A 21,492-nucleotide genomic window follows, 5' to 3' on the forward strand; every position below is an offset into this window, starting at 1 on the left:
AAAGATTGAGCCTTTTGAAGACGCGAGACATAAAGCCCCGTCTCTTCCCAATCTCGTTGTATTCACCAGCACGATCAGAGTTTCTAAAACACCGTCAACCGTCAACAGACCCCCTAGCCAGAGCACTGAAAATAGGAAACCACCATATGGGGATTAAATCGTCCCCTGTGTAAAGGGTCGGTAGGGAGTCCCTTACGCAACAGCCGGCAAGGACAAAATGCGTCAACTGGTCGCCAAATGCTTGTCTGTAGATGTCACTGAGAATTTCACGTTGGCATAGTCCGTTTCTTATATGCATGACATGGATTATCGATGAGCTCAAAGAACCAAAATGGAGAGAGGACGGCTCCGAAAATTTGCGAATAGCTGGAGGTACCACATAGTCTAAAAGACTATACAACATTTGGGCAGCCATAGACTTGGAAGCTTGAATTGAGCCATGGTATCTGATATCGTCGGACGGGCCAAAACGCGGATTCGACTCTGTTATATCGATCTCTTTCTTGCGTACCCTAGTTGGACCATTCCCGGATTTGAGTTGAATTATTTCGTCCAAGAGCTCTTGGTGCGAGTTCGTTGGACGTTCATGGTTCTCAGCAGAGGTCCATCGAACCCAGACTTGGAACAAGCATGTGAGATATCGCCGCGTCTCGCTGATACGTACTGGGTCGTCGTTTATAGCTTCCGAAATCGGATCCTTTATGCCCAGATCCAGGCACCACATGAGGAACAGGATGTGAACTGCGATTTCTTCCGCTATATCTGGTGTCACTTGGAATTGAAATTGTCGTACGTTAAGAGACATGTCCAACAGGGCGAATATGGTGTGGCTCGCAAGACTATAACAAGCTTTGGCGAATCTCAGATCCTGACTTCGCGAAAGCACCACACGATAAGGTGCATACAGCAAGTGGAATAATTCAATAAACAAATCTAGGGTGCTTGTTCCTGCCGTCTGCACTCTGACTAAAGGACTGGCTGAATCTTCGTGAAGTTGACTCAATCTGCTAATCGAGGTAAGTAATTCGGAAGCGTTGTAGATCACTTCGAATCGACTCGGAACATCTTCTGGTAGATCGTAACCATGAAAGATATCCTTGCATACACGATAGAACATAGTGGCGGCTTCACTTCTCGGCTTCCGCGCTCCAGCTGTTTGAGATGGCGTGAAGATTTCTGAGTAGTCGGTGTCACCTGTCCATGTCAATGTCTGTACCCATCACCTCGAAAGTCGGCCCCTTACGTGGTATGAATGCATTGAACCTCCCGAAGTCACACGGGGTGCAAATCACATGAGCAAAGGTCCGGTCTGGGGTATTGGGTGATTGACAATTGCTACACTCTGGGTAGCCAGGGCACTGACGACAGCTCAGTATTTGGCAAATTGATGCTCCATCAACTCACCTTGACTTTCTTAATCTTGCACTGAACGCAGATCATCTTCGTAAGGTCCCGTTGGAACCGGGCTCGCTTGGCTGGTGGTTTGAAGTTCGGACCTTTGAAAACTTGCTGCAAGCTCTGGTGAGACCGCCTGCCCTCTGAGAATGTTTTCCTTTTCAGTCTAATTTCTTTGAGAGGCGGTGATGGCATATCGCTGCTGACAATCTTGGTGCCTCCAGGACTTGATAGCTCTATCAACTCTCCAACAACGTGACAAGGCTGAGTGATGATCGGTAGCATTAATTGATCTTGGTGCTGGCTTACAACAGCGAGGTACGATTCGGAGTGGCTGGTTTCATTAGGCGGTATATGTTGATTTAAGCATGGGTCTGATTCAAACTCGAAGTCGAACGGAGACCGTGCTGAAAGGTCAGGTGTCTGAGGGAAATTGAGAAATTCATTCCAATCCACATCAGGCTGCCAGTCCATTGCGCCGTCCATGAATGCTAGATAACCAGTGAAGAAGTTCTTATGAGATGATAATTCTTGAGGTTTGGATCGTAAAAAGATAGAGGGCGGGAAGGGTGATGTTTATAGTCGGTGAACAACAGAGCTCAAGGAAGGTGTACCTGGCCGAATTACCAGTTTTAGGTGGTAGAGCAACAAGGCTGAGAGACACGCATCACACACAGCAGTTGGCCGGATTGCCCGTTGTGGTTTAGTCACCACTTAACAGCTGGGCTAAACCCTAAACGGGATCTCAGCCGGCCCTGCACCACACAGATACAGTCGCGTTTTCCATCGAATGAACATGGTCGCTCAGGGATCGTCCGCATCACTGGATTCTAGCGGTCCGTCCAAGGGGAGCTAACGGCGAGCGCCAGACTTTCGATGCCCGCAAAGTTTGGCGGCCAATCACACTAAATCGCATATCCGTAAATGGATTCAAGTTGTAGCAAGCCATTATTCACATCTCAGACCCACGAGTATGCGCGATCTTTACTCTTCCACTTTTAAATTTCGTACCTATCCTTGACCAACTGCTCTGAGTCACACCGAGCATTACTCATTCATCGTGCAGTACAACATAACGAGATTATCCCAGATATCATATATTAAAACACTATCCAGCCATGGAGAACAAGTGGACTCGAGGCGATATACTATCGCTGCTTCAACTCCTCACAATGCTCATCCTGCCACCGTTCACCGGCCTCTTGTACTGGATCTACCACAAGTGTGTGGGTATGTTTCGCAATGATAACGTCCACTTCCTGTATGCTGATCCCAACTGACCACTCGGGGTAGCAGCACGACCGCGCGAAACGTTGCACTATGCAGGCGCATTGTCTGCTGTGGATTTGAAGGCCAAGCGGCCATCCCATCAAAGAGCCGTGCCGGGGAAAGCAGCCGGGGTTGCCGCCGTGCCTGTGTGAGTCGGTGACGTCGTCCACCTCGGTGTTCGACAGCTTGGGTACCTTGAGGGATACCTGGAGGACACGAGATCAGCACATCAAGGACAGAGGACCGACCTCACAGTTGACATCCAAGCGCATGCTCCAGACTTCGACCTACTGCATGAGCCTCAATGCCAACTTGAGGACTCGATCCTGACCGAAGATGAAGTCAACAGAGTGAACAGATAAGGAGGACAAGGAAAGCGAAACACTAGGAACGACTCTCTTTTGGAAAACAGAAAATTTGAATGCTCATTTTAATCATTCTCAATCCATATGTCAAGGTTCGTCGTCTCGTAATCGTGAGGATCGCAAATAACATATTGCCAGCCCAGAAATTTCACCTAGAAGAAATGTGAAACCAAACCGTGTCTTTCACCCAACATAGATCGACGAGCTCTCCACAGTTGATCGAGTTTGATCTCGTTCATGTACCTGTGAACCAAGAAGCAACCTAGTGTTCGCAGTCGGGATAAGACACGCGTTTGACATCGTACATCATATTGCTCGGCGACTTGATAGCAGGTCCCATGTCCGCCAAGCATTGGGATCCTACCGAACTCCCCATTATCCTGCTCGGTAGCGTCTTCGATGCAAACTCTCTGGGCAACCTCCATCTGCTGTTTTTATTCTTATCCAAGTCTGTGCATCTTGTTTTTGAGTATCCAATTTTGTCTCTCCTTGGAAATAATGCTCATCATTTGCCGCATAGCTATGCAAAAATAGTGATTGTGCCGCCTGAGGGCCAATAATCCATTCGTCCCAAGAAATCAACCTTCTTCAACGCCTTCCATGTCATGACTTGATAATAGATTGGAAACAGTACCTAGTCTCCCAAGGCGTCGTTCAATCAAAAACAATCGTTGAATTATAACACACTAATTTAGAAAATGTGGACGCAAATACGTACTCAGCCTCCTCGAGTCCGATTGATCACACATATATAGACAATCATAGATGTCTATGTGAAGGGGTCATCTCTCATCTGCTGCTCCGGCAGTGGCGGTCTAGGAAAGCTGCCCGGATTGTAGCGTTGCTGGTGAGGATGGAAAGTATTGAACATGGCAAGTCTCTCTCCAATACTTATGCTGCTGTTGTGGCCATGACCATGACTGGGTGTGGTGGCAAAGGCACTGGTATTGATGAAAGGATCACTCAAGCTTGGCACATGTCGAGGATTCTTGACTCGGTAGCTTCGCTTGCTCAGATCAAGCTCAAAAGGACTGCCGAGGCGTTTCTGATTGGGGTCAACTTCTGGCGGAGCGAGGCTTGAGGTTGCTGAGGCGGAGGTGACAGTCGCCAAGGAGGTGAGGGAAGGCGGTAAAGCAGGAACCGGAGGTATACTATCCATGGTAGGTGTATGAAGAGTAGGTGGAGTGAAGAATTTCTCAATGTGTTCTCGATTGTTGACAGCACCCATGGTTGCACCGCGATTCCTCATACGAATTCGACGTTGATTCACATCACCAATGCCAGTAAAGACCAACTCTGGCCGAATCTCGGGAACCGGCTCAAAAGTGGTGGGAGTAGGAATGTCCAAGATCAAACCTGAGGCTGGCTTGTTGATATTGCTACCATTTGGACTCAATTCGTCCTCCAGATTATGCAGAGCACGTCGTTTGTTGACGTTGAGTGAGACATCCGGCTCCGGTTTAAATGGAGATAGCAATCTTGTTCCAATGGCATGCACAGTATCGAACTGGTTGTGGCTACTGTGTCTGTTATCATTGTGACCTGATGAGCTTGAGCCATTCCAGGTACTGTAGGCGAACGGTGAAGCCAGGCGTGGTATGCTGCTGGCAACATGAAGTTTATTGGTGTCCGTAGCAATACCCAGTCCCGCGGGTGTCGAAATCGACATGGCATCAACGTCCTTGGTGACTGGGGTGTTAAACCAGTCATCAGACATCTGCTGGATTGGTGGAGAATCACCAGTGACCAATTGTGCAAGTGGGGCAGTGGCACCGCTAGCAACCAGTGAGATGCCAAGTTCTCTCGTGGTGTACGCAGTGGATGCTTCAGGATCGGCTTGCCGGGACATTGAGCGAGCCAGGCGAGACGATGGTCTTTTTAGGAACTGGTCATGGAATGGAGAAGGACTCCGAGATTCACGTAGTCGTTGATAATGGGCTGAAATTGTGAACTTTTCCTTGCATAATTGCTTCAATCGTTTTCTGGTAGCCGATTCAGATGGCCAAGATGCTCTGACATCTGGACTGTCGGTCTTCAGAAAGTCGTTGGGTTCAGGTGTCTTGTCTCTGGCCCAGTTGCGAGATTCGATGACATTTCGCATCTTGTACCGCTTGACAATTGGCTTGGAAACTCGGCTTGCTCGGGGCCAGGTTTCTTTGGCTCGTCGGGCAACCCGATGACAGACTCCCGTAGGTGGGATGCTACCAGGAACCGTCTTGAAGGGCGTGACCGTCGGGTCAGCTAGATACATCTGGTAGACATTGAAGAGGTGGTTATCCATTTCAATGCTCCACTGAACATTCGCCTTGGAGATAAATGCGTGGACTCGCAGCTTCTTGTTCTTCCTTGAAGGAGTGTCTGGGATGATATTGACCTTGCCTGGTGAGAAAGGATCTTGCAGGTCTAGATCAGGACTGGTTACACTGCCATCGAAGGAGGTAGGTCGAGTCTCAAAGGCGTCAGCAGACGAACAGGACGACTCGGAACGAAACGAGCATTCGGAAGAGGAGCGATGCATGCCCCAGGCATTGCTTTTGTATTCAATGGGTGCATTTTTCGTCTGAGCCAAAGGGGTCCGTGGAAGTTGTTGGTCTCTAATCGATGAAAGCTTCAACCTCTCACTTGGTGAGGGATCTGTGAGTGCATGCACAAAAGCTGGACGAGTCGAATCGAGTGAGACCTCTACTGAAGGCAGAGCAATGTCAGCGCCCAGGCCGAAATCAGTTCGAACTGAGTCTGCACTGGAAGGCATTGGGATTTCTGATGCAAACAGCGTCGAAGGAAGGGCATTGTTACGCGATTGAAAGTTGTCCATGTTTATTCGCGAGCGGCGGACGCGACATGTAGAGTGGTGAGGTGGAGGAGGCAGTTTGAGCTCTGCAAAGGTTTGATCGGGTGTCTTGGGAGTATCACTGCCATCAAGTCTGAAGGGAGCAAAGTTCCGAGGTAGAGTTATCGACATTTGAGGTTTTCGCTGGGCAGAAGATGCGAGGAGGGTTGGAGATAGTTCGTGGTCTGCCATGACCGTGGTGGAGGCGCAATGCGCAGAGGTGAGGTATACTCGAGATGACAACGCGAAGATCGGTTTAGGCGCAGAGGCCCAAAAGATGCAGGCCAGTTGAAGATGGAAGCGCTTCAAGGGTTCATGCTGTGTACGCGTGTGGACTCGGTTATGCGGTCGACCGGGCGAGAAGGAGGTGACTTGGTTGCCCACTGCAAGACCGTGAGGCCGGAACGAATGGTTGTAGCAGACCTGTAAGAGAGCAAACAGAGGGTCGGATAGTACGCGGCTCAGATGACGGGAAAGTCGAGCACGGTGAAGTCGTAGGATGCGACAACGATAGACGTGTTCGGTGCGCGAAGAATTGACCGCGGGAAGTCGCAGTGAGGAAGTTGAGAGTTTGTCGGGGAAAAAGCTGGTGGCTGGGAGGATAAAGAAGCGACTGCAGGGGGGATAAATTGGGGGACCAGGGTGGATAATTTAGCGAGATAGTGGTGGGGATCAACCGGATAAGCGTCGAGTAGTGAAGTGGTTGAGAAGAAGTGAAGAGAGTGGTGATGAGGAAATGTTGATTGTTTACAGAATCAAAGTAGATGTGAAGCGAAGAAATGAGAGAAGAAGAATGGGTTGGAATGTTGGTGTTGGTGTTGGTGGTGGTGGTGAAAAGTGGGCAAGACGGGAGAGGCAAATACTCGTAGTGATGTTCAAGTTGAACTGGAAGGGTCAAGCAAGACTGCTGTGACTGAAGTCTGAGAGACGCCGGAGTCTTGTTCTCGCGTGCAGTGGTCCAGGGTCCAGGGCTTATCCCTCTCACCAATTAAACACTCTCTAGTCAAGTTCTTTCTTGACGAGGACTGCCCGGTGCCGAGTCTGCTGATGGTTCGAGCGCGCCCAAGACAGTCAAAGTCAACACCGGCGTCCGTGGATGGGCATTTGGGAACTGGCGCCCTGGGGTTCCGGAGTGCACAAGCCCTGGACCTCGCACACTCGTAGAAGGGATCTGGGCTTTGCAGACACCCCTCGCCCCCGAATAATGCTTGCCGGTGGGGTCCAGGTTAGGGGTGACGTGCTCCTCCCGAGGCGCCTAAGATGCAGCGGTGTGTCTGATGATCCGCTCGGCTTGAGTGACAAGCGGAGTCACAACAAACAGTGACAGAGCGCGTGGTGAAGACGAGTACCTCGTACTGGAGTACCAAAGGTATTGATCGAGTAGACGGCTCGTAATTTTTAGAAGAATCAAAAGATTGGCTAAGGCCATCGTGAGCGCATGAATGAATATCACTGCCCTTTAAGTAACATGCACATTACCAGCAATGTTCCATGTTATCAGTATGCCTTTGCTCATCACGGTCGAGATTCATGCACGTTGACCTTGGTTTCGGCGATCCAAAAGCACACCATCACACGATGAATCCACTTAACGGGTAATGATGCCTGGCACTCAGACCCGTACCATACAAAACATACTCAGTGTTCTTGTCTCACCTGCAGTGCATACGGATACTGCAATCAAGTGGGTTCTGGAGGAGAAAGCTGCCCATCCCACATCGCCCATCATCGCGCACTACCAAGGTATTTACTACGAGTACGGAGTACTCCTGCATTCAAACCTCCAGCACGACAAGTCTGTTTCTCCCCCGTGCAGGTAGCTCCGTAACCAATGCTCTCTTTTGTCACTCTCGGTTATTTCTAGTCTCTGCTTGGAATGGAGGAGTCGGAGTATTATCACTTTGCAGATGCATTTGTAGACGCAAGCTACGACTGACGAGTACATAATGAGGCAAGCACAGACTGGCGCGTTCTTTGTGCTGCAGCTGTCAGGAGGGCACATGTTCCAGCATCATGATCCACCTCCAGACCTTTGAGCTGAACCTTTCCTTCTCTGATGGTCCTCACATTTTGCATTCAGGTTCAAGTTCGTCACTTCTGAAAGAGCGTTGACGCGTCAAGCTCGGAAACGCGAAAAACACGCTACGCCCACATCTGCATCTCCGATTGGACACAATCTTTAGCGTCTTGCATTGACCGCGTTCGCTCCTGCCAGTCAAAGCTCCCATCGCTCCTCCACAAAAGCCACACGCGGAAGCCACCTTCAACTGACAGCCCAGCTAGGATCATTGTTTCAACCTCGCCAACATCCATCCTCAATTCCCCTCATTAGTCGCTCATGTACGAATCACTTTGATATCAAGAGATCACCCTTCCCCATCTACCGTCCACATCCCCCACACAAACCGATAAAATCGTCATGTATGAAACACTCCATCTCGGCTGTCGTCGCGGAAGGACAACAACAAACAACTCATCCTGAATAACAAACAATATGTAAGTGGAGATATCGCCCTACTTTTCCATACGTCCTCCTCCTTGCCTCCAAGTCAAGTCGACAATTCAATTGTGCCCGTGTCTCAGTTTTCCTTACATCATCGCGACTTTTCCGGCTCTTGATGGCACTGTCCTGTGCTCACAAGCATGATCCTGGCACTGCTCTCGGGAAGAGGGTCAATGCGATCTCAGATCGCTTATCTGGACCAGCCAGCCCGTTTTCATATCCGGGCACTTATCGATTACGAGGGCGCGAACTTCGGAACGAACGTCCAGTTGACAACTCAATAATAACCTCGACATCAGATCAAGAGAAATTCCATCATGCACAAAATCGAATGCCACGGGAAAACATCTGAGACAGTACTCGAGTCTTTGCAAGATTCGAATACATCCACCTTCCAGGTGGAGATAATCTCTGCCAATGCTCGATATACGCAAGAAGCTCCATCGAAGTTTGGAGACTGGCTCTCCACAGGCATGTGCCCTCCGATGACCACAGCGTTAGTTCCACTGCAACCCTGGGAATTCCATCCTTTAGGGAAAGTTTGCTCGTGACATCTCAACTTTCTGGCAATGTGGGCTACATCTGCATGCGCACGAATACCCGCTGTGCACAGGTAGTCTCACTGTCTGCCCTATTAGATCCCCGTGCCCTGGAATGTCGAGTCATGAGTTCACATGCAAAACCACAAACATGTGGTTGTCATAAATCCGGATCTACTTTCCCACAAAGGGTTCACGGATATCCTGATCTTTGGCACGAGTGACGACTTCAAATTGATTGTCCGTGTCGAAACCACAGCAATGATGCCTCTTATAATCTAGTCAAGGCATTGTCCCGTTGCGATACTTTGGACACGAACGATATCTTCAAACCAATAGTAACACAGGTACGGGCACTCTGCTGCTAACCAGGAGCCATCTTACAGTACCTCGTCTCATTCCAGAGTCGACTAATAAAGAAAACCCATTTGACTAAGTGAATGCCCATCACCACGAGTAGAGCCTGCTGTGGGTGTATTTCTATATTGGACTGAGGTACCTGTGTGATAGATATATGTTAGACTTGAAGATGAGTAAATAAATCATGGTGCAGATGCTGCTCCCCCTACAGCGGTAGGCATGCTCGAATTGCTGTAGTTGCTCTCCATCTCAGCTAGCTCGCCCATGCGCTCTGCATGCAATCATGTCCGTATATATGCGTTAAGTCATTGAGGAAATTCCGGTGCAGTCCATGTCCACCACCAGCCACTACCTTTCATCAATCAGCTCTTCCACTTAACCCTCCCCAGATCCTCAATACCCACACCAACACCCGGCATCAACGTGACCTCCCCTTGAATGACGGCCACTGTCGGAGTGCTTCCATTCCCATTTCCACTGCCACCCACACTGGCAACGCCGGTGTCGATCTCGGAATTCTGGTCTGTGAATTTCTTCGCTACCTCTCCATCCTTCAAGCCCGAGGATGCCGTTTGCGTGATCTTCGCCTTCCGATCCCGCCGATAGCCGTCTTCCCAGCTGCCCACGAGAGCGCGGATCGCTTCTTCGGCGATCATGACTCCTAGGTTGATGTCGTCGACCCCCGTCCGGCCGGGGACGTGAAGGAAAGCAACTTTGCCCAGGCGCTCAAGTGCGAGAGCTCGTTTGTGGTTGCTAGAGTCACCCGCGCTGTTTGCCGAGTCTGGTATGACAGTTTCAGCAGCACTCGATGTCGGAGATGCTTTACCATCGTCAGGAGTATTGTAGCGCATGGCATCGATCCATCGGCGACTCAGACTCTCAAAAAATGCATATTCACAAAGAAACCTTCCAGCGTCCCGGGAAAGCTTGACAACGCCCTTCTTCCGGTTCTCTTCAGCACGAGACACTGATCCGGCTACTGTGCCCCAGACGGTTCTTATTGGGCCTGTAAAACCCTTTGGTAGTGGAATGGTGGTGTTCGCCGCGGGGGCCGGAGTACTACCGCCAGCCAAGAAACCACGCTCTGACAAACCTTTCTCGACACCCTGTTCCCATCTTCGCAATACATCATCTTCATCCCAATGCACGAGTAAACAGTCTGGCACACCCTCTCGCTTCCAAACAAGCTCGCCACAAGAGAATCCATCGTTATCGTCAACATCCTTGATCCGGTATCCGTCGCGATGCCCTCGCGTCTCTAGGGAATAGCAGTCGCGCCCGCCTGCCATACCGATGTGTAACACAAAATCAGGATTGTGTTGTGCAAGTAGGTCCGGGAATGCGGTGCTGACGGTGTTATATGCTACTCGCACGGGAGATGGATTGATGGTTATACGGATCCTGTAAGGCTTGATTGCAGACGATTCATCGGATGGGTAGGAGCTGTGTGGAAGAATTTCTTCGGGTAATGCGGAGGTTATGAGCCATGATGGATTTATCAGGAATGATTTGAACGGCTAGATTTCAATGTCAGAAAGTCAGATTCAAGTGAAGCGTCGCACGTAGCTGTCTCTCCCACGCGCATACACAAGCACAAACCCCCTGCATATATTAGGAAACACAAGCATCTCAACACCACGTGCCGTTGCCCGATTCCTAATTTCGCTGCAGGTGATAGGAACACAGCATCAACCAACCAGCGCCCTCGTATCACATCGGAATGCTCCAGATAAAGATGCGCAGCATCGGGAAAGCGAAGCCTGCCCAACGGAAAAAGAAAAAAGAAAAGTACCTACCCCAAAGCCAGTAACAAGCACCTTGATTTCTCTCAACGGGGCACTATGATCTGCTTCGATCCCGCTTATCGACTCGACGTCTTGCGCCAATGAAGGCGGAGGGGTTGGCGGCCCAGCGTCACCCATGATCCCCAAGTCTCAGGGTAGTGTTATTATATGGGTATGTACAAGCCGTATGATTAATTACGTATATGCGTGGATCTCGTGTCGCCGGTTTCTATGGTATGGGTCCGAGGAGTCCGAACTTTGGGTTGGGAGGGGTTGGCGCGGATGAAGTTGAATTATAGGTAGCTTTGGAACTTATGGCGCGACTAAGGAGGAGACTTAGGGTTGCCGATCGAAGGCGTTGTCGATAAGGAAAGTGGGTATGATTGTTTGATCTTAGGAAATGGAGGTGCGGAGCCCCAGAATTTAAAAGGCGTGCTTTTCAGCTTCCCAAAGAGTGGAGTGTCGAAGTGAGATGGTGCGCAAGGCGTACTTGCCGCAGATCACGTCAAAACAAACCGGACTTCGGCTGCGCTCAGGTTGATGAGAAGAGTGTAGAATGTGTAGGGGTGTGACAAGAAGAAGTCGGAGTGGTAGGGATAATGGTAGTAATGATCTGGGGAGGGAAATCGGACCTCGACTCCACATCCGCCGCCACCTCAGGTGAAGTTCCTCGGTCGTTGGTCGGTAGAATGACACACAAGGTACCCACAGTTGGGCAAAGATGCGGGCTGACGAGGTTTGACTGATCAGGATCGAGGGAATAAAGACAAAAGTCAAGTCGCCTATGTCAGCTGTGGCTGCGATATTCGAGGACTATCACACCACGCATCGTTAATGTGAGAGTGATGAGAAGGAGGAGGAGGAGGAAATTAAAATGGCGAAATTGGGGGGGGGAGGGTGGAGGAGAAGAAAAGGTATTGATAACGGTTGATAATAATGATGTGATGGTAAAGTTTGGAGAAGATATTGACATGGAGGTCGAATGTGGCGGAAGACATGGCCGTGGTGGCCGTTTGATGCAATCGGTGAGATCCACACGCGATCAAATGGGAAGGTACGAATCTACACCTTCCTTCAAGTTTGTGGCAGGTACGATTACCCTATTGTGTTGAGTAACCGTCCTCGGGGAAGGAACTGCACCACAACGCGCACTTGCCCGCTGAATCAAAGCACCACCAGAAATGGATATTGCCGATGACAAGTTAATTTGTTCAGCAGCAGCATCAACTAGCTTTCCTGACCTGGCCTCCGTACTACTACCCAAGATCCTGATATCAATCTCACTGTTATGCCCAACATCACACTGAATGCTGTTTCTAATCTGCAGGAGGATCTCAAGACCGCAGAGAGAACTTGGCGATTAACGTAGTCCAACTCCAACTCCACCAACGCCATGCTTGAAAACAACACAATCACAATCATCCAACCTTAAGTGCCTCATTTCAGAGCAATCAACCGCTCCATCTTCCTGAGATTTCCTCTCAGGTCTCTTCCACCACGCTCACCTTCTTCAACCAGCCATGTCTCCATCTTGACCCGAACGTTTTTGAGGTTGTTCAGGACTGGCATCTCTTCGCCGTCCGCCACAATGCCCGGGTTCAGTAACAAGGTAAACACTTCGCTCCACAGTTCCTTTTCCCAGTAGCGTTTGAGGTTGTCCTTGAGCTTCCATTCCTTCTTCTGTCCCAGACCACCGCCAGTTACGGGTATAGTTTCAATGTACTTTCCGAACAACAAGCTGTGAATTACACCTGCGGCACCATGGTAGTCGATCTGGTACTTCCAAGGGCGACACTCTCGAATTTCAGCACAATCTTGTGGAGTCGATGGCCAGTCCGCAATAAATTGTGCTTGTGGCTGGAACATTCGTACATCAATGCCGCGGCCGAAGTCAATCAGCTTCAGTCCTTTGGACCTCCATCCATCTTTGCCATCCGCGTTGAACATGTCCTCAATCTCAACATCGGGGTCGAGTCTGACCAGGCAATTGTCACCTTTCAGGTCACCATGCAGAATTCCAACTCGGTGAAGGTCCTCCAACGTTCTTAGAAGCTCAATGCTGAAGAACATAGCAAGACTCTCATCTAGGCCTTCGGCAATTTTTCCCGCCTTGACACTTTCATTTCTGGCTAGGTTGACCAAGTCAAGTAGAGTGCCCTGCGGGCTGTACGATAGAACAAGGTAAGCCTCATCACGATACAGGTGACATTCATGCGCCAAAATGATGGACTCCATGGTTCGTGAAGCTGGACCGAGGCGTTGTCGCACAAGACGCAACACATGAAATTCCCACGCAAGTGTTCCGGGAGGTGCCTCAGTCTTGAGTGCCTCCAAATCTCCACGATCAGAGGCCTGGGGAAGACCAGGGACCGAATTTTCCTTGTCGGCATCCGCATCAATATCTTGTATCTCCTTCGGATTGTAGCTTTCAACAAGGTATACTGGAGCAAATGCACCCTCTCCTAATTGTCGTCTGGCTGCATACACTTGAGTGGTGCCCTGAAAACGAAGAATCGGTGGAGAAGCCTTGTTGGGTGTCTTCTCACTCTGGCCTTTTCTTGGACTTGCTTTGACCTTGGTCTTCGCCAACTTCTCCGCATATGCCTTGAGAGTCTGATATTGTCTGCTGACTTGTTCTGAGTGGTCATAATAACCACCATACGACGACGGTGGTGGGTGTATAGTTGTGAGAATCTGCTGACGAACGGCGTCATCACAAGGGTTGCATTGCAGGTCGAGAACGACGGGACCTTTGTGGATTTTTGTTTGTTGAAGAACAGGCCGGGCCTTAGTTTCTGTCGGAAGCTCTGGCTTTTTCAGTTCCTGCTTCAGTATCAACGGACTGAGATTGGGGGTTGGAGGACAATCAGAGCCAATGTCTGTTTCAAGCCTCAATCCAGGACCTCTCTTGTTGGGCGAACCATCACGGTCTGCTTCTTCTCTATCACTGTCATGGCTAATCTTCCTCTTACCAGGAGTAACAGGGCTTTCATGTGGTTCTTGGGGACTGCTCAGCAACAAGTTGTCAACCATGAGCTTTGAAGGGCTCTCAAAGGCATCTCGGCCCGGGCGGCTGGGTGTCTTTGAATTGAAGTAGTCTGGGTCATTGAAAACAGTCGATGGTGCAAAGGAGCTCTCAGTCCTCTCCACTATTGGGGTCATGAATGGGAGCTTGTTCTGTGCCATCATGTTTGGATCCCTGTATGAGCGAAATGGCGTTGGTTCGTAATCGACGGGTGCAATAGGAACGAACCGTGTTGGATTCGAAACTTCATACCGCTCATCAAATCCTTCATCGACAGGAGTGAGCACAACGTCTTTGCTGGGAGATCGGTTGTTGTTGCTTTCTGCTGGACTGTCTTGTTGCGGTTCCTCTAGATCGGTCTGGAGATCGGTGAGCGGCGAGAGGCTGGTCGTAATCTTGTCGCAAGTGATGACCTCCTCGACATCATTCACATGATCAGCATCAAGCTCTTCACCAAGATCTCCTGCAAGCATAGCAATGGCCTTTGTATCCATGTCATCAAAGTCTGCATTGGCGATAGCAGCAATGGCCTGAGTGTCAAACCCACCTAGCCCTGATGTCTGTGTGGCATTTTGACTGGAAGAATCCATGTTCTCAGTCATGTCTTCGCTCATAGCGCGCCTGGATTTGCTCGATGTCTTACTTTTGGCAATCTTCCTAGACGGCTTTTTGAGGGAAGCATCCACAGAAACTGAAGGCACGTGCTTGCTGGCAGTGAAGTCAGACCAAGGTGAAACACTGTCAGGTTGAGTGTTTGGTTGACTGAGGGTGTCCTCCCCATATTCACTTCCATGCAGCGACGCCCGACCAGTTCCGGTGCTTTCTCCATCCCCCGCGGTGCTATAGCCGTCTTCCAAGTCGCCCTCCGTGAAATCACCGTCGTCGCCACTCTGTGTATCATCCCTAGCCAACTCCGGTCTACGAAGAGGTTGATTGAACATGTCGTATATGTCGTTCGTTGCTGCCTTGGAGTGGAAAGTCATGGTCGGCTCCGCCACAGCTGAGTTCTTTCTCTTGAGTTTTCTGCCGGTCGGAGATTCGAGACGGGTCTTGACTGTTTGCGTCTCCTGCTTGACTTCCCTGGTCTTGAATTTCTTTTCCTTCGGTCTCGACGCCTGTGAGTTTGATTGAGAATGTCGCTCTGGTTCAGGCATTCCAACCATGGACTGGGTTGACACATCGTGAATACTGATATTGGCTACAGCTTCCTGAATGGACAATTCTTCTTGTTGAGGAGATTGGCTCTGATTCTCAACATCATCCAGGTCTGCAAACTTTGCAGCTGGTGACTCTACAATGGTCAGATTCCCCATCGATTCTCCCAGTGGCTCGACACGCTTTGGTGAGGATTGCGGTCGAGCCTTCCAGTCTCTCTTGAACCAACCTCTTGAGATGGCTCGCAGTTCTTCGAAACTATATTCAGTGTTGCTATTGGCTGGATAGACAGCATCGATGTCCACAAATACCTTTTCAGAGCGACCAGTACGAGGGTTGACTGTTGTGCTAGTCTGCCTAGAATCTTTCGATGTAGCATTTGAGGAGGGACTTTTGGTTGAACGCGATTCATTCTTGTCTCGGGATGACTAAATACAGGAAATATCCAGCAACATTAGTCGAATACACTCCAGAAGTTCGCCATAAAAGGACGCGTCGCAGATAATGGTGGAAGAAGAAAATCATACCGGATCCTTGAAAATCTCCATCTTGCCTGCTGTGCCCACTTTCTTTCCGGCCTTCAATGTCTCTCCAGCCCACGGTCGAGCCTCATGAGTATTCTCTTTCTTCCGCTCTTTCATGGAGCCGATGGTGTCCCAGCCATTTGTGGTTGCAGAGCCTGTGGGTGCAGGAGCTGGCGCAGCACTATCAGCATCCGAGAAGATGGCCATTTTGGGTTTCCCTGATCGTGATGTCGGGGCTGTTGTACTTCCACCACTCTGTCTTTGTGTTGTTGGAGGCTCTTCACCACGTGCGGATGCAAATGGATCCGTCTTGGCTGCCAGAGCCGGACGCACTGTCGGTAGCGCTGGAGAAGTTGGTCCATCTGCCGATTGAGGACGGGCGTTGTATCTCTGTTGGAACTGGTTGTACTTCCGCAACAAGCGCTCCGCAGGTGTGGCTTCCCGTTGAATTCCCAACTGATAAACCTCATCCGCTTGTAGCCATCTGTCTGCGCCCTCCAACCATGAAGCAAACTCTTCATAAAACAGCCCCAGCTTCTCTCCAATCCCATGCCTTGCCAGATACGCGAAAGTCTCTCGTGGCGTTGTGTCAAATAGCCGAATATAATGCAGCCACAGCCTCAGATATCTCGAATCATTCTTGTACTGCGAAGACGATTGGAAGGCCTTAGTCGCTCGTTCCAGCAGCGGCAGCAATTGTGACTGCGGCGTGGCCTGCGCCGATGGATAGGTATTCAGTGTCCAGTTGACATAGCGCACGTAAACGTCCAGCGGATCATCTGCGTCCGCGATCGCCTGCAGCTCGTCCTCATAGCCCTGTCGGTAGGTGTCGTTCATGGTCTTTGTTTCGTCGAGCGTCAAGGGCGTGTCCGCAGCAGTCTTGGCTTTGGTGCTCGACATGGATTTTCCTGTGGATGACGGGAGGGGTGAGAGGATCGATGCGAGCTGTCGCGCTGAGCGCCCGCCGGGCAGGGATTGGATGTTCTCCTTGTGCAGTTCTATCACGTCGAAGTTTATGAGGTCGTTGTCCTTGTTGTTGTTGTTACCATCGCGGGCGGTGGCAGGGCCCGCCATGCTTGCCTGCTTTCTTGCTGTGTCTCTATTGTACTATGTTGTGGTATGGTCGTGTGTTTTACAGAAGTATTCACTCTATCCACTGTCTGTATTCCCTAGTCGTCGTCAATAATATGCTGGAAAAGAAAACCTTGCTGTGGGATTAGTTGCGGGTGTGATACTGCTTTGTGGTTTGAGATGGGGATGGGATGGAATCTGCCAGTGCACATGGCATTATTGGGCGTTGCCCGAAAGAGACGGCCTGTCAACAAACAATCGCCTTGGCATCGGTGGTTCGGAAAAATAAGAGCCCGAGGTTTATCCGGTACATCGACCAGACCTGGATACATCTTTGATAGAGTGCATGCAATCCTCTGCACAGCTATGACAATAAAATCAGGAGAACCTGCATTTTGATGTGCGTGGAGGTGTTGCTGGCTCTCAATTTCACCACGCTAGGTCGTTTGGACGGTGGAATACTCCACAAAGTTGAGATCTACTCAACTACTCATTTAGAAGAGATTGTGATCAAATAGTCATGCTTTGCACAGTCAATTACTGCGTATTCACGAAAGGGGCTTGTCTACGGCTGCGTTAAGGAGAAACTTGCCATCGGTGCTGTTGAGGATACTAGTTGTGTTAAGTTTGTCTGGCCGGGGAGAGGTAGGCATTGCAATAGGGTCATCAAAATTCTGTCCTCGGGATGCAGTGAGGCACACCGAGACACCGAGCAACAAGTTAGGGACACAAAGGAAGAGAAGCAACAATTGAAAATTTTTGGTATCTCATTGAATTCACTGATTCTTGTCGTGAAATCTTTGTTTTGAGGTCTTCAATTCTCTGCAATTGAGAGCACTCCAGATCTGAATGACCATACTACTCAGGTACGAGGTCTTTAGTATCAGCTAGAGGCCTGCTCAACCATGCCATCCCCAGAAGCGATTGCGCCATACTCCACCGGGCTCATATCGTTCTCTAGTGGGCGGCAAGAGCGACAGCACGACGGCGATCTCTCTCCTCAGCAATGGACAACTAAGAAGGATCGGTTAGTAAAATGTGGCTAGATGTAGAGAGACCGATGGAGCATACCTTGACACCCTTGCCCTTTGGCAGACTGATCCATGGCTTTTCCTTTCCGATGACGAAAACATTGGATTCTCGGGTAGCGAACGAGTTGTCGATTGCGTCCTTGATGTGGACAATGTTGAAGCCACCATCGTGACGTTCACGGTGGGTGACGACACCAACACGACCCATGTTGCGACCACCAATGACCATGGCAATCACACCAGTGTCGAACTTGATGAATTCGGTGATTTTTCCAGTGGCAAGATCGATCTTGACGGTGTCGTTGACCTTGATCAAAGGATCGGGATATCGGATACTAGAATCACACACAAATTTTATCAGCATTTTCTCACGGATGTTTCCAACCAAATCTTGGTCCAACGGCTGATAGGTGCAGGTCACTTACGTGCGAGCATCATGCGTAACCAAGTATGGGATTCCACCCTTGCCAACTTGCACTCTCTTGACCTTGCCGAGTTTGTACTCTGCCTCGGCTTGTTCGATACGGTGCACGGCGAAGCGGCCCTTGGTATCGTAGATCAGGCGGAAGTGCTCGCCAGTCTTGTCAATAGTGATGACATCCATGAAGCCAGCAGGGTAGGTGGAATCAGTGCGAACTTTGCCGTCGACCTTGATCAGGCGCTGCATGAGGATGGCAGTGGTCTCGCGGCCATTGAGGGCATACTTCAGGCGGTTGCGGATGAAGACAATCAGAGGCAAGCTGTCACGGGCTTTCTGTAGGGACGTTAGTTCATCATTGAATCGTTTGTACCGTCGGGGTTGAGACGAACATGAGGACCTGGGGATGCCTTGGGGGCATAGGCACCCGAGAGTTTGTCCAAAAGCCAGTGCGAAGGCGCACTGAGACGCTTCTGATGTTTCTTCGGACCGCGACCCATCTTGAATTGTTGTTTGTAGAGGGATGATCTGATAGACGGAATTCGAGGTTGGAGGTGATAATTTTGAAAAATGCAAAGGTGCGGTCGTGCCAAGACTTCGACCGAAACTGGGCAGTCCAATTTTAGGCTAGCGCTGCTCTTTGAGTAGCAGTGCTCTACCGTTGTCGATTCTTGACTGTTCGAGTTTCTGGCGTACTCCACTTCACAACTCTACTATAATTTCCATGTTCTCGTACCCTCTGCCAGCAGGGTCGACTCAAGCAAGATTGAAACTGACAGGAGATCTCAGAAATAGGTGCTGTTTATAATGTTGCGGTGACTATTCAAAGCTGAATTCTAGCTGATATCATGTAATACTATCTCTTTACTCCACAACCCCTCGATTCAGAGCTTCATATGAGACCTTGAATGATAGCGGCTTCAGCATTCAGTATTGATGACCCTGCAGCTCCGATGACTGTGTTGTGGCTCAATGCAGCGAATCTGATATCGAAATGTGATCCCTTTGCGGCCTCCCTGACACGACCAACGCTGACGGCATAACCTCCCGAAATATCTCGGTCCAGTCGAGGCTGTGGCCTGTCCGGCTCGTCAAAGACAACAATTGCCTTTTCTGGAGCTGATGGACATCCCAATTTCTGTGCCTCCGCGACGTATTCTCGCATCGCTTGTTTGACTTGCTCTGCACTGGGTGGTGGTCTTTGCTTGAACCTGAGGGAGACGAAAGCCATATGCCCATCTGTAACTCCCACTCTCGTGCAAGTGGCGCCAACTGTGAGACCAGATTGTTCCTCGAATGCTGTGGCCTCTGAGTTGATAGCACCTAGAATTTTTTGAGCTTCGGTCTCGAGTTTATCCTCTTCACCAGCGATGTAGGGTATCACGTTGTCCATGATGTCCATACTTGATACGCCAGGATATCCAGCACCAGAAACTGCTTGTTCTGTGAAGACCTCGACATCTTCGACTGGTCCAAACTTTGCTTGCAATGCGGCGAATGGGATGACAATTCCAATAACAGCGCAATTGGAATTACAAACCAAAAACCCCTTCTTGAGACCAAAGTGTTTCCTTTGGTGTGGGATAAGAGCCAAGTGTGATATGTTGACGGTTGGAACCACCAAAGGAACAATAGGATCCCTTCTGTAGTTTTTTGCGTTTGAGAAAACTGGGATCTCAGCTTTCAGGAACTCCATCTCTATAACCTTGTTAGCTGGAATGAAGACATCCCATCTGAAAGATAAACATACCAACTTCCCCGGCGACATCACTGTCAAGACCCGAGAATACCAGATCCACATCCTGGAAGTTGCTCGCCTTGCACTCCCTGACTTCCAGATTCGCCAATTCCTCTGACATTGGCCTGGCTTGCTTCCATCGAACAGCATCCTTGTATAACTTGCCAGCAGATCGGGATGAAGCCCCGACTGCTTGAAGATACAGCAATGGATGGTCAGCAAGAAGAAGAATGAATCGCTGACCAACAGATCCTGATTCAATGGTTAGCAATGCCTCGTTGATCATAGCCAGCAATCACACCTGTTGCTCCGAGCACTGCAACCTTCTTCTTCCCCTCTGAAGATGTAGCTACCATCTTGTCAAGTATTTCGAATTTCTCGAGATTTCTTAGATTGAACCCGATCGAAGATCACCGTCCACTTCCCTCAATGTGGCTCCAACAACTTTTTAGGTGCTGGATTGATGATATCCTAGAACTAGATAGCCCTATCACGAGTGTTGCAATTTGTTACCCTCTGTGACCCGTTCAATGGTGTTCGCTTGTTGAGTCATTCTCCCTCCCCATCGTGGATGCCAAGACCCACCTCGGAAAAACTTTGTCGGACAAATTATTCTTCTCAGATCCATTCTCGGCTCACTCAATCCGTCTGGACCCTGAAACATTGCAGGGGTGCTGTCACTGTCACTCTCACTGGACAGAGAACGCGTTCCTGCATCGCGAGGCTCAGTTGCGCCACTCCTTGTGATTCGAGTATGTTGGTATCATTGCTCTGGTCTACGAGGTAGATTGACATTATGATTATGCAGAGCACCTAATAGCAGACTTGGAAAAAGAAGTGTTCGTATTCAGGTTCCGAGGCGTGCTCTCTATGGTTGTAGAAACACTTGATCTATCTATCCTTATAAAGTGACCATCATTGCGAGTGCTTAAAGCACGGCACCCGAGAAAACCCAATCAACGCCGTTCCTGCCCCTCCATGGTCATCAGTGATCTCCTGTCTCGTGTCTCCGTTGACCTCCAGCTTCATGATGTGTCGTTCAAGTGAAATCCCCACGTGTTTAGGGGTATGAAAAGTGGTATGATATTACAAGTTGAAAATAGTCAACTCCTGATGAGTTGCGAGGCTGAAATGAATGATTGTGTTGAATTCCGTTTAGCAGACATTCAGGTATTTGATTTAGATGAGGCTGAACTCAGAGCCGACTTTGGCCTTCTCTCGCGCGTCACGAAGAGTGGCGAAAGGGCGCGGCTTAGGGAGAGATGAGAGGGTGGACAACTGTGTCTTCTGTTGAGGCATGTTGTAGACGATGAGGAATGGCGCAAGAGCAGTGGCCGTAGTGGCGACGAGGGTGGTGAGAGTGAAATGGGCCATTGTGGATGGATGTAGGAGGTGGTTGATTGTGTTTCTTGGGAAGATTTCAAGAACGCGGTGTCTGTCGAGACTTTCGGGAGTTTGCAAAGATGCAATGCAGATGGGTTGTCT

The 21,492-nt window shown here is 49.7% G+C and overlaps 8 protein-coding genes across 8 annotated transcripts; 1 reads left to right on the top strand and 7 right to left on the bottom strand.

Moving 5' to 3' along the window:
• Positions 1-94: 94 nt before the first annotated feature.
• On the bottom strand, positions 95-1,220 carry LTR84_007429 (uncharacterized protein; the record flags this gene model as incomplete). The annotated part of the gene is made up of 2 exons (XM_064850982.1): positions 95-1,194; positions 1,217-1,220. The coding sequence occupies 2 exons, from the start codon at positions 1,218-1,220 to the stop codon at positions 95-97; spliced, it is 1,104 nt and encodes a 367-aa protein (XP_064702251.1).
• A 1,347-nt stretch (positions 1,221-2,567) lies between these two features.
• On the top strand, positions 2,568-2,816 carry LTR84_007430 (uncharacterized protein; the record flags this gene model as incomplete). Its single annotated transcript, XM_064850983.1, has 2 exons — positions 2,568-2,625; positions 2,689-2,816. 2 exons carry the CDS (start codon positions 2,568-2,570, stop codon positions 2,814-2,816), a joined length of 186 nt encoding a protein of 61 aa, XP_064702252.1.
• Positions 2,817-3,798: 982 nt separating this feature from the next.
• On the bottom strand, positions 3,799-6,051 carry LTR84_007431 (uncharacterized protein; the record flags this gene model as incomplete). Its single annotated transcript, XM_064850984.1, has 1 exon — positions 3,799-6,051. One exon carries the CDS (start codon positions 6,049-6,051, stop codon positions 3,799-3,801), a length of 2,253 nt encoding a protein of 750 aa, XP_064702253.1.
• A 3,572-nt stretch (positions 6,052-9,623) lies between these two features.
• Positions 9,624-11,183, bottom strand: LTR84_007432 (uncharacterized protein; the record flags this gene model as incomplete). The annotated part of the gene is made up of 2 exons (XM_064850985.1): positions 9,624-10,778; positions 11,058-11,183. 2 exons carry the CDS (start codon positions 11,181-11,183, stop codon positions 9,624-9,626), a joined length of 1,281 nt encoding a protein of 426 aa, XP_064702254.1.
• Positions 11,184-12,482: 1,299 nt separating this feature from the next.
• On the bottom strand, positions 12,483-16,823 carry LTR84_007433 (uncharacterized protein; the record flags this gene model as incomplete). Its single annotated transcript, XM_064850986.1, has 2 exons — positions 12,483-15,653; positions 15,753-16,823. 2 exons carry the CDS (start codon positions 16,821-16,823, stop codon positions 12,483-12,485), a joined length of 4,242 nt encoding a protein of 1,413 aa, XP_064702255.1.
• Positions 16,824-17,777: 954 nt separating this feature from the next.
• RPS4 (40S ribosomal protein S4) lies at positions 17,778-18,769 on the bottom strand (the record flags this gene model as incomplete). The annotated part of the gene is made up of 4 exons (XM_064850987.1): positions 17,778-17,834; positions 17,892-18,186; positions 18,277-18,605; positions 18,662-18,769. 4 exons carry the CDS (start codon positions 18,767-18,769, stop codon positions 17,778-17,780), a joined length of 789 nt encoding a protein of 262 aa, XP_064702256.1.
• A 392-nt stretch (positions 18,770-19,161) lies between these two features.
• Positions 19,162-20,363, bottom strand: LTR84_007435 (uncharacterized protein; the record flags this gene model as incomplete). Its single annotated transcript, XM_064850988.1, has 3 exons — positions 19,162-19,967; positions 20,020-20,259; positions 20,309-20,363. 3 exons carry the CDS (start codon positions 20,361-20,363, stop codon positions 19,162-19,164), a joined length of 1,101 nt encoding a protein of 366 aa, XP_064702257.1.
• An 823-nt stretch (positions 20,364-21,186) lies between these two features.
• Positions 21,187-21,381, bottom strand: LTR84_007436 (uncharacterized protein; the record flags this gene model as incomplete). The annotated part of the gene is made up of 1 exon (XM_064850989.1): positions 21,187-21,381. One exon carries the CDS (start codon positions 21,379-21,381, stop codon positions 21,187-21,189), a length of 195 nt encoding a protein of 64 aa, XP_064702258.1.
• Positions 21,382-21,492: the final 111 nt, after the last annotated feature.

This window comes from Exophiala bonariae (genome assembly GCF_035927105.1).
Source record: "Exophiala bonariae strain CCFEE 5792 chromosome Unknown scaffold_29, whole genome shotgun sequence".
NCBI classification, from domain to species: domain Eukaryota; kingdom Fungi; phylum Ascomycota; class Eurotiomycetes; order Chaetothyriales; family Herpotrichiellaceae; genus Exophiala; species Exophiala bonariae.